Raw genomic sequence first — 12,432 nt, 5'->3', positions numbered from 1 at the left:
AGGCAGAGCCCTCATTTCATAGAGGGCACCCCAAACCACAGAGCTGGATGGCAGCAGGAGGTCCCGGAAGCAAGGTTCGCTGGCTCCCACATCGCTGCATGCCCCTCGCCTTGCCATCTGAGAAGAAGGGACGATGCCAGCCCAGGTTCCTGCCTGGTGGCTGCAGCTGTGGCCGTGACCTCTGTACTGACCATGGGGCGGGGTGAGAGACAAGCACCTATGACAGCATGCAGGGACAGGCTGAGCCCAGGTCACCTGGGAAATGGCAAGACCAGATCACATTTACTGTGCAGGTTCTGTGTTCGTTTCTGTCACCCATGTTCTCACTTAGCTCTGTCCCAACCTAACTGTTTGGGAAAGGCATGCTGCCTCGATCATGTTCCCTTTAATGCGGGGACTAAGCGAGGTCGGGGTCTCCCTCTGGGGTCACTGGTCTTTGGGGCTTTAGGAAGGTAGTAGTGAAGGTCCAGGCAGTAATTTCCTTACCTAGACGACTTATAATAGATCTATGTGGGAACTCCACAGGCTGACCTAAATGTCAGTGTTTTGCTTTAGACTAGAATTGTACTAACTCTGTGTGGTAATATGGTTTATCTCCAGCTGACCATAAGCTCTGGGTGGCAGTTAAATATAGTTTTTACTAATATATTAATTAAAAAGAATTCTTAATGATTATTAGTTAAAATGGTTGTCGATGGATTATTAATTATTTTTCTCTAGTTCTGTAGAGAACAATCTTTCAAAGGGAATGAAAGTGTAATAACGTTATTGGTCTAATAATGTCTTTGGTTATAAAAAAGCAGGGAGTCACCAAAAACAGATCATCCTCAAATTATTTCTTCCAAAAGAGAGTTTTAGGAAATTCTGAGTTTCCTGATTGTCAGCAGTTCAGGGGAGAGTGGGTGGCAGGGATACTGAGGCGCGGGCGCACCTTAGCGCAGAGGGAGGGAGAGTTGTACAGGCCTCCAGGCACCCGTGTGCACAGATCCCTGTGGCATTACAGACTGCCTGTGCCCATGGCCTGGGCAGGTACCGATAAAACTGAGCCAGGATCACCCCCCAAGGGAGGTGGAGGCGAGGGTGTTTGCAGTGATCATGGTTGGAAATCCACAGGGAAAGCACCCCTATAGTCCATCTAGACCAGTGATGGCGAACCTATGACACGCGTGTCAGAGGTGACAAGCGAACTCACTTTTTTGGTTGATTTTTCTTTGTTAAATGGCATTTAAATATATAAAGTAAATATCAAAAATATAAATCTTTGTTTTACTATGGTTGCAAATATCAAAAAATTTCTATATGTGACACGGCACCAGAGTTAAGTTAGGGTTTTTCAAAATGCTGACACGCCGAGCTCAAAAGGTTCGCCATCACTGATCTAGACCCAACCTCCTCCTAGTGTCCCAAAGGCCCAAGCCTAGCCCCTCCCTCCCTGAGGCAGGCGCAGCTCCAGGCCTCCTGAGGGCACCTCTTCCTCTGTGGGGCAGAAGTCTCCATCTCAATAATAGAACTAAAGCCATTTCCTTGACTAGAGGGGAAAGGTCACCACACAGCAGGTGGGAAGGAGCCTCTGGGTCATGTGCCCCCACAGACTTCCTGTAAAGTGCCCCTTGGGGAGTCTCCCAGCCACATCCCTTCTCCTGAGCACCACTCCCAGCCGAATCCCTGCAACTCTCTAAGCCAGGAAACCAGAGTCAGTGGTGTTGATTAGCCTGGGGTGACTGATGCTCTAGCATTACTCAGGATATAAAGGACTTCAGAACTTAAGGGAGAGTTACTGGCTGGCTGTGGCTCCCTGGGGCCTGAAGACCCACAAATCCTTCTCATGTGTTGCTGTTGGGAATGCAGGTTGGTACACAAATTTTGGAGGGCAATTTGGAAATGCACGTGAAAGATCTTTAAAAAATGTTCATACCTGAAAGGTGGAAAAAACTCAAATCCTATATAATAAAAGGCTAATACACAAATCGACCAAACGGTGAAACGACTGGTCACTAGTGATGCACACTGACCACCAGGGGGCAGACGCTCAATGCAGGAGCTGCCCCCTGGTAGTCAGTGCTCTCCCACAGGGGGAGCCCGCTCAGCCAGAAGCCAGGTTCACGGCTGGCGAGCTCAGTGGCGATGGCAGGAGCCTGTCCCGCCTCTGCGTCAGTCGGACAACCCCTGAGGGCTCCCAGACTGTGAGAGGGTGCAGGCTGGGCTGAGGGGACCCTTCCCCCCCAAGTGCACAAATTTTATATATATACCGGGCCTCTAGTATATATATAAATTCGGCCAGTGTGGCTCAGCAGTTGAGCATCAACCTATGAACCAGGAGGTCATATTTGGATTTCTAGTCGGGGCAGGTGCCCAGGTTTCAGGCTTGATCCTCAGTAGGGGGCATGCAGGAGTCAGCTGATCAATGATTCTCTCTCATCGATTCTCTCTCATCATTGATGTTTATAGCTCTCTCTCTCTCTTTCTCTTCCTCTCTGAAATCAATAAAAAAAAATTATTTTTTAAATAAAGGAAGGACAGCCCTAGCTGGTTTGGCTCAGTGGATAGAGTGTCAACCTGCGGACTGACTGGTCCCAGGTTCGATTCTGGTCAAGGGCACATGCCCAGGTTGGGGCTTGATCCCCAGTGTGAGGCGTGCAGGAGGCAGCCAATTGATGATTCTCTCATCATTGATGTTTCTATTTTTCTCTCCCTCTCCCTTCCTCTCTGAAATCAATAAAATATATATATATATATTTTTTTTTTTTTAAAAAAGGGAAGGACATTCTAACACATGCTACAACATGGCTGAATCTTAAAGACCTTATGCTAAGTGAACTAAGCCAGTCACAAAAGGATCAGTACTGTATGATTCATTTTATATGAGGTACCTAGAAAAGGCATATTCAGAGAGAAAAAGAATGGTGGTTACCAGGGGCTGGGGAGAGAGGAGAATGGGTGGTTAGTGTTTAATGGTACAGAGTTTCGTTTGTGATGGCTGAAAAAGTTCTGGAGATGGATAGTGATGATGGTTGTACAGCAGTGTGAATGTATTTACTTAATGCCACTGAAGTGTATACTTAAAAATGGTTAAATGGTAAAATTTATGTTATATATATTTTACCAAAAAAAGCAAAAATAAAAAAAGTGTATACCCTCTGACCCACCAATTCCTCTGTTGAAATTGATACTAAGGAGCAGATTAGACAAGTGCACAGGATGTGGATGACGGTCTGCATCATAGCAGTTTCCTCAGGAAGCAACAGAAAAGGCCAAAGGTCATGCTGATAAAATAAACCAGGACAGATGCCCAAGGTGGAATACTATACAGCCAGTAAATGATGGCATAGAGATGTATTTACTGATATCAAAAGAAGTTCATGATATACATTTTAAAATGGTTATGAAATAATACATAGTAAGGTCTCATTTTTTCCAAAAAAGAAATATATATGTTTGTAAGAAATTGAAAGGATATATAATGCCTTTTCCTTTCTTTTCTTTGTATTTTCTATTTTTCTACAAAGTAATATGGATTACTTGAGAGACATTATAATGTAGTAGTTAAAATATATATTATAATAATATAAATAAATAAATATATTGATTTCAAAGAGGAAGGGAGAGGGAGATAGAAACATCTATCTATATATATATATATGGCTAAGTGACTGGCTGACCAGCCGACCACCTACCTGGTAGGTATAATGTGCACTGACCACCAGGGGGCAGATGCTCAATGCAGGAGCTGCTGAGTGACAGCAACTTTGCAGACTGCCCTCTTGCACTCTGGGACCCCTCAGGGGATGTCAGACTGTTGGTTTTGGCCTGATCCCCACAGGCCAGGTTGAGGGAACCCACCTGCCAGAGGACCCCACTCACTGTACAGATGCCCTTCGAGCCACAGCACTGCCCCAGGTGCAGCCAGCTGGGGAGGGACTGCGAGAGGTTGGCTCCAGGGCACGTCTGGCCTGTCTTGCCCAGTGGCCACCTTCTAATTAATTTCCTTTCAATGTGCATGAATCCATGCACTGGGCTACTAGTTTCCTATATAATAAAACCCTAATATGCAAATCAACCGAACAATGGAACGACCGGTTGCTATGATGCACACTGACCACCAGGGGGCAGACGCTCAATGCAGGAGCTTCCCCCTGGTGGTCAGTGTGTTCCCACAGCAGGTGCAGCGGGGCCCAATTGAGTGGGATTGAGCCCTGTGGGGATCGGGCCAAAAACGGCAGTCTGACATCCCCCTAGAGGCCCTGGATTGCGAGAGGGCACAGGCCAGGCTAAGCGACCCCACCAGTGCATGAATCTGTGCACGGGGCCTCTAGTCAATGATAAGAGAGAATCACTGATTGGCTGTCTCCTGCACGCACCCTACTGGGGATCGAGCCTGCAACCTGAGCATATGTCCTTGACCAGAATCAAACCTGGAACCCTTCAGTCCACAGGCCAATGCTCTATCCACTGAGCCAACTGACTAGGACTATAATGTAGTAGTTAAGAGCGCAGACTAAGACCACTTGGGTTTGTGCTTCACTTTTCTCATCTGTGTCTCAGTTTTTGAATCTTTAAAGTGGCCTCAGTTTTTCATCTGTAGAATGGATATAATGGCAGGTTGTTGTGTGAGGATTTTGATATTGGTGAAGCATTTAGAAGAGTGCCTAACATACAGTAAGCACCAAATAAGTGCTAAGTGTTATTATTGTGCGATAAACAATAATCCATCGGCCCATGGGTATACTTCTGAGGTGGGGTATGTCTTTGTGACCGAAGTGGGTACTGTGGGCTTAGGGTTGCCTTCAAATTCACTCATATGTAATTTGCTGGATGTCTGTTAGGCCCCGCCTCCTGTCAGGGCCTGTAGTCAGTGTCTGACCACCTGGCTGGCTGACACCCCCGTTCCTGAGAGTGGGGCTGAGCAGAGGAGTGGCCTTCTCTGCAGAGAGCCCAGTTCAGATCAGAGCCTGATGGAGGGAAAAGTCCCTCTGAAATTATTAGAGGGAGAATAATTTTTCCAAGGTGTTTTTGTTTATTTGTTTTTCTCTAAAATGTAACAAATGTGATAATTTAATAAGCATATCAAATTATACAGAACACATGTTTTTGTTCCAAAAATAATAAATTGACTAGATTTGTGAAACACACTGAGCAAATAAATAGCGCATACATTAGGATTTCCACCGAAATTTCCCTTCCAAGAGCTTTCCTGTCCTGAGTAAGGTTCAGACTGGAAAATTTTCCGCCTGTCCTTGGGCACAGATAGGAGGAAGCCGACTTGTGCCCTTGGGAGGGGTGAGGAGGGAGATGAAGGCCTAGGCTGAAAGCTCAGCCCATACCTCTCCTTCCTCTGCAGGAGCCTTCTTCATCCCCTACTTCATCTTCTTCTTCACGTGTGGCATCCCGGTGTTCTTCTTGGAGGTGGCCTTGGGCCAGTACACCAGCCAAGGGAGCGTCACAGCCTGGAGGAAGATCTGCCCCCTTCTCCAAGGTAAGTGTTCACCTGGGACCACCTCCCCGCAGGCCACCAGCCTGCCTCCATCTCACTGTTGACTCTCCGTTCCTATCTGCTCAGTACCCTGTCATTGAACCACTCTCATACTGCGCTAAGTGCTGTGAGGGACTTAGGAGATAAATTCAGGCTTATACACGCTGAGGAGGAAGGCACTCCTCAAGAAAGTCAATACAAGGTCACAAATGGAAAATCAGGAGCAGAGCCTTGCGAATGGGAGACCCTGAAGCTTCATCTGCACCAGCTTCATGGAAAACGTGTTGCTGTGCATATGGTGGTCCCAGGCGTGCCTCCAAAGTATATAATAATAGTGACGATGCTGTCTAACACCTGTTGAGCCCTACTGTGTGTCAGGGTTCATGTCAGCGCTTTCCCTGCAGTTCCTCACCTAATTCTCCAATAATAACTCTAGTCACCTCATTTTGCAGATGTGAAAAATGAGGTTATTTGCCAAGGATTTGAACCCAGATCTACCTGAGCTGAAGGTTCATGCTCTTTCCTATGTTAGGGATGATGTTAGGGACAACCCCTGCCCTCTTCTCTCTGCATCGGTTGGCACCAATGTGAGCAGTTTGGGGTGTCCTTCCACCAGCCCCTCTAAAGTGGGTTGGGCCAGTCCCCCGCGGGCCAGTGGGAGAGAAACCCGAGGGTTCTCCTCCTCCCTGAGAGGTTCCTTGAATATGTGAAATGGAGACAGGACTCTCCTTCCCTCATGTCAGCCCCCAAGGGAGCTCCAGGGCCTGGGCTGCCTGGGGCTGTGGCCCAGCTTGGTAGGGTGGACAGAATGGGCATAGTGAGGGACACTAGCTCCTGAGCAGGCTGGGAACCTGACCACTGACTGGGGGAGGGGAGGTAGGCTAGCCTGGCTGATTCCTCTTGTGGCCTCATGGGGCCCTGTGGGGGCAGCAGTGAGGGACTGGGGCAGGGTGGAGCCTGGCCCACTCAGGTTTCTGCTCTGGAGTTCTGGGGCTCCAGGAGTGCTGTGCCTTCAGCTAGAGCCCACAGCTGGGTTCTATCTGGGACCACGCCAGCTCAGGAGTGGCACAAGCAGGGCTGGCCCCTAGAGCACACAGGTACTAACTTCAACAGGGGCGCCATGGGCTGGGCAGCAGAACCAGCATTGGGTGGGGGGTCGGGGGGAGACTGCTGCTCCCTTCTTATTCTCCCAGTTGAAGAGACCCCAAGGCCTAAGGTCTCAGGCAAAGGCTCACTTCAGTTGTGTGCGCCCATGTTGGTGGGACGGTTCAGGCTGGTACTCCCTGCCCTGTACATGCCTAACGGCCCCCGCCCAGCCCACCCCACGTCCACCCTCCCGGGGAGCCTGAGGGCAGGGGCGAGGCACCGAGGAAACTCACCCCTCAGCTCACCCACAGCCACCGCCTCCCTCAGCTTCCACGCAGGCGCCTGCTTCCTGCCCACCCCATCCCCACCCGCAGAGATGGGCGGGCCCCTTCCAGCCCCGGCGGCCTCCCAGGGCGGGTGGGGCTCCTGGGTGGGCGGCAGTGGGAGCACAGCGCGTCCGCGCACAGTGGCTGCTTGTTTGCAGTGCGGCTCTGTTCGCTCTGAATATCCCGCCTGGCGGCTGCCAGCTCCCCGGGGACCCCCTCGCTATCGGGAGCCCTCGCCACGTCCCCTCCCGTGGCCCAACCCCGAAGCTGCCCCGTCTCTGTCCCCGGCCCCCCTCCCCCACCAAACCCCGGAGTTTGCCAGGCCAATGGGCCAATGGGAATCTGGGCCTGGCCCGGAGTGGGGGTGGGGGGCATTGTTGCCCGTCACCGTGGATTGTTCCACCAGCCCTGGGCTCTCTAGGTCTCCCACCTTCTTCATTCGTTAGTTCTTGAGTTTGACATCCTCCGGGACGGGAGGCAGGATGGACAAGCAGCTCCTCTCCTGGGCTGGAGCGCCCCCCCCCGCCCCCCCCCCCCCGCCCTTCCTCCCCGCTGGCTCTCACACCTCGAGACTAACCTCAGCCAGCACTGTGCTACTTTTAACCCAACGTGGCAAAGGCGGGGTGGGTGACTGCTCCCGAGATCTCCGCCCTCCCACCCCAGTCTCCTAGGGTCGGCCCAGGTGACTGGCTGCGCCCTAAGCCCCCACTGCTGCTAGGTGTCCAAACGACACGCTTCACTGGCAGCCCACACTTGCCCCGCAGGGGGAGATGGCATTTAGGCTGAGCAGGCTCTACAGGTCTGGACCGCTCTCTTCCTTGCTTTCTTCTGGTTTTGGCTCTTATTTTGAGCCTTATTTTGAGACAGATTCTTACCAAAATTTCCATACTTACTCCTGTGTTCTTCCCACCCTTTAAAAATGTTACAAGTGATGTATGATTGTACTAGAAAAACTAGAAAATGCAGATAGGCAAAAAGAAAAAACTGTAAGAAGTGAACTCAAATCTTATAACCTGGAGCAGTGATTTTCAACTCGTGGGCCACAAGAATTTTTAAAACATGCAATTCCTGACTATTTAGTCAGGGACACTGACCTCTTTTCCCTTAGATTGTCAACTTAAAAAGTGACAACAGTCAGCACAACAATAGCTGTTGGGTGTGAATGAATCAAAATTATACCTACTTTTATTTTTTGTCAGATCGGTCAAAAAATATATTTTTTAGTGTGCTGCAGAACTTTAGTAATTAGTTTATGTGCATCATGAAAAGTTTGAAAAAGCACTGACCTAGGGAACTGCTTGTTAACTTTTGGATTCCCATCCTTCCAGAATTTTTCTCATAAAAAACCACATTCAAATATCCTATATAATAAAAGGCTAATATGCAAATCGACCAAATGGCAGAAGGACCGGTGGCTATGATGCACATTGACCATCAGGGGGCAGACGCTCAACACAGGAGCTGCCCTCTGGTGCTCAGTGCGCTCCCGCAGGGGGAGCACTGCTCAGCCAGAAGCCCTGAGCTGGCTCACGTGCAGCGGAGGTGGTGGGAGCCTCTCCCGCCTCCAGGGCAGTGCTAAGGACGTCCTACTGACATCCCCCACGGGCTCCTGGACTGCAAGAGGGCGCAGGCCGGGCTGAGGGATGCCCCCCCCCCCCCGTGCATGAATTTTGTGCACCAGGCCTCTAGTATATTATAAAAATGGCAGGATGCATAGGATAGTGTTTCGTAACCCACTTTTCTTACTCAGAAAAACAGTCTGTAAGTGGCTTCTTAGGCCAATAAATAAAACCTGGTTCTCTTTGTGTAGCACCTAGTATCCTAATCATAACTGGCAGTTTCTAGGTGACTTTTTTGGGCTGACATTGATCTCATGGATTCTCTTATTGCTTCCTGCCCCTCCCCCATTCCGGAAGGCATTGGTTTGGCATCTGTGGTCATCGAGTCCTATTTGAACATCTACTACATCATCATTCTCGCCTGGGCCCTCTTCTATCTGTTCAGCTCCTTCACCTCTGAGCTGCCCTGGACAACCTGTACCAATACCTGGAACACAGGTATCTATCGTTTCAACTCCTGGGATGTGGTATCTCCCTAGGGGCTGGGCTTGTGGTGGCTGGATTGTGTCAGAGGTTGGTGGGCTGGAACAAGAGCAGAGTGAGGCACATGGGGTAGGGGGCTGAGCCCATGAATCACCTGAGCAGCCAATTCCTGACACTCTGGAGGTGGGGGTTTCAAAGGAAGCTCTTTGGATCTGGGATGTTGACAACCACCAGGCCGTAAGACCAGAGGGTCAGAGGTGCTAGGGTGTGAGGGCATCTCTTCCTATCTCATCCCTAGCTAATGCACTCCTCACCTTTTCCCCAACAGAGCACTGCATGGACTTTCTGAACCACTCAGGAGCCAACACAGTGACATCCTCTGAGAACTTCACCTCACCTGTCATAGAATTTTGGGAGTAGGTGGTGGGCCTGGTTGCCACGGGCAAGGGGCCTCAAGCAGAGGAAATTTGGATGTCTGAGGCCTGGGGTGCAAGTTAAGGCTCTCTGTGCATGTTTTCCAGCACTTACCCCCACCCCACACATCACTGAGAGATGAGGGGATGCTCATATCTACGCACAGTTGTTCACCTACATCTCCCAAATCTACCTATGTTCACCCAGACTCACACATTTATCCACCCTATACCTTCACATCCCCTGTACCCTACACACCCACCAAGACTTGCACATCTACCCACACACATCCACTAGTGTTCTGGAAACAGTCTGGACCCACTTAGGAGAGCTGATTGTACACATCCCTTCCCAACTCTATGTTCAGTCACATTGGCCAACGTGGGAGTATTTACACCACAGGAATTGGCAGACCCTACACTCACACATTCACCTTCCCACATGACCCCTTATACCCTCACACCTACCTGTGCCCACACTCTCACACTTTTCCATCACTCCCGAACACATCTTTAGGCACTATTATACACTTGACCCCTCCACTTGATACCCATATACTTGCTCATCAACCTGCACGTATAAATATTTACTCTCCATATACTCATTTATACATTCCTTACCTCACCTTTCCCTCTCTCTCTCTCTTTCTCTCTCTCTCCAACAGAGAGATCTGAATGAGTTAGAAAGACAAAGATACATATGGTATTACGTGATTTGGTCTTCTAACAGCCAGGGGCATACAGACAACAGGTGGGAACATGGCAGGGCCATGGGAAGGTGGAGTGGGTGGGGGCAGGGGAAGCCTGGAATATGAGATCTGTGGGGTCAGCTCTAAGAATCAGGAAACTTGATGACAGAGGCAAGTTGTCCCCTTTAGCCTTTCACCTGTTTATTTACTTTTCCACTCATTAGGAGACGTGTTCTGGGCATCACTGCAGGCATCCACGACCTGGGAGCCCTGCGTTGGGAACTGGCCCTGTGCCTCCTGCTTGCCTGGATCATCTGCTACTTCTGCATCTGGAAGGGGGTCAAGACCACAGGCAAGGTGAGGTGCTCTGGTTCCTGGTAAGCTCTCTGTGTCCCCAGAGCCCCCAGGGACACTCACAGCATCCCTCTGGAGAACTGAAAGAAAGCATAGTCTAAGGAGAGGCCCGGTGAGAACATGGGAAATCGTAGGAAGGCAGAGTTTAGTTCAATACAAGGAAAGCCTTCCTTTTTCAATATGATTTTAAAAGGCCTCTTTACGTAAGTAATATACAGAGCAAAATCAGAAACATAAAAATCAGAAACATAAAAGCCCAATATCAGAGCTAAGCATTGTACAAGCCATCAGCGCGATGGCAGGTTGGATCTACTAATCCCTTCTGTTAACCTTTTACTGTGTTGCCTTCTAGTTTCCTTTATACATGTGTATGTGTGTAGCTGTATCTAGTACACGTGTATATCACACAGTTAGGATCAGACGCTCTTTTTTTAATCCTCACCTGAGGATATGTTTTATTGATTTTAGAGAGAGAATAAGAGGAGAGAGAAACATCGATTGGTTGCCTCTGTATACATTCCAACTGGGGATCGAACCCACAACTGGAGTATGTGCCCTGACCAGGAATCGAATTCACAACCTTTTGAGGCATGGGAAGATTGCTCTAACCAACTGAGCGGGGCTGGATAAGACACTCTGATGACTTGCTTTCTGTATTTAACAACAAACACACCAAGACAATGTTTAGCTTGAGCTAGCACACAGACCTGTCTTTGAGGTGGTGAGTTTCCAATCACTGAAGGGGTTATAGCCAAGAATGGGCCACAGTACTTGTTGCACTGAGGCAGTTCAGCTTTGAGCGTTATTTCCAACCCAGAGAGGCAGAGACAGAAGCTTTGTGCTCTTTAAAGCCAGGAACAGACAGGCCCCGACTTCTTTGACTAACCTGCTCCTGCAGCACCACCCCCCATTCCATGGATTGTTGAAATAATAATAAAGCAGTGATAGTAATGACAACATAGTAATAGTAATAATACTAACAAGGACTCTGCCACCACCTGGTAAGGCCTGAGCTTGGCCAAGGGCAGTGTGGATTCCTCTCTGAGTGACTCCAGGATACCTGGAGCTCAGGCCACTGCTCTTCCCAGCCTTCAGCCTGGAAAATGCAGTCTCCGTGTCCTCACAGGTCACTGTACAAACTGCCTGAACACCCCCATCTCCACCCCCTCCCCCGTGAAGAGAGGCCACCCTCCCCAGGGGACATGTGGAGAACAGCCAGAATAGGGGGTTAAGGGAGACCAGATTCTGGATTTAAAAATAGTCTTTGAAATGTTATTGCTGGAAACTTGTACCCCTCCCTGCCCTTCCTCCTCCCCCTTGCCCTGTTGATGTGTATCTCACACTCTGCTGGGGGCCCAAAACCCGCAGGAACGGGGAATGAGAGGTGCAGAAAGTTTGTGTGTCCATTCCTCTAGATGTCTGTCAGGTGTTGGACACTGAGCTAGGTGTGGCTCGTGCCTCCCGGGGAGGGGTGACAGGAAGACCGCTGCAGGTCTCTGTCACCTCCCGGCTGCTGTGACCGCACAGAAGTGACTTTGACCTGCTTTCCTCCAAGGTTGTTTATTTCACAGCCACGTTTCCCTACCTGATGCTGATCATCCTTTTGATTCGAGGCATCACGCTTCCCGGAGCCTATGAGGGCATCATCTATTACCTGAAGCCAGATTTGTCTCGCCTGAAGGACCCGCAGGTAGGAACTGTGATGGGGATCATTTTCCCAAAAGCCTCTCATTCCAAACCAGATCTGTACTTTTGAAAATCTTTGACCACTTTCCTCCTGGTTTAAAGGCAGTCAATGTCCACTGGAGAAAACTTAACATGAAAAGGAACTAAAACCCACTACTCAGCTACAATCTCTGTTAGCATTTTGATTTTTTTAAAAATTCTCACCTGAGGATATTGTTTTCATTGCTTTTCAGAGAGAGTGGAAGGGAGTGAGTGAGGGAAGGAGGAAAGGCGAGAGAGTGTGAGAGAGAGGGGGGAGAGAGAAACGCTGATGTGAGAGACATACATCGATTGGTTGCCTCCCACATGTGCTCTGACCGGGAATCA

The 12,432-nt window shown here is 49.5% G+C and overlaps 1 protein-coding gene across 4 annotated transcripts in view; it reads left to right on the top strand.

Annotated features, from left to right (window-relative positions):
• SLC6A12 (solute carrier family 6 member 12) overlaps nt 1-12,432 on the top strand; it is a 34,949-nt gene that overhangs the window by 7,727 nt on the left and 14,790 nt on the right. For all 4 annotated transcript variants that reach the window (XM_059683907.1, XM_059683904.1, XM_059683905.1 and 1 more), the window contains 5 exons: nt 5,339-5,473; nt 8,799-8,939; nt 9,253-9,340; nt 10,251-10,383; nt 11,936-12,070. In XM_059683907.1, the coding sequence (XP_059539890.1) occupies nt 5,339-5,473; nt 8,799-8,939; nt 9,253-9,340; nt 10,251-10,383; nt 11,936-12,070 (632 nt within the window). The remainder of the gene's footprint in view (nt 1-5,338; nt 5,474-8,798; nt 8,940-9,252; nt 9,341-10,250; nt 10,384-11,935; nt 12,071-12,432) is intronic.

The sequence above is a fragment of the Myotis daubentonii genome, chromosome 2, assembly GCF_963259705.1.
Source record: "Myotis daubentonii chromosome 2, mMyoDau2.1, whole genome shotgun sequence".
Lineage (NCBI taxonomy): Eukaryota > Metazoa > Chordata > Mammalia > Chiroptera > Vespertilionidae > Myotis > Myotis daubentonii.
Note: the sequence above shows the minus strand (reverse complement) of the source record. Positions and strands in the feature narration are given on the sequence as shown.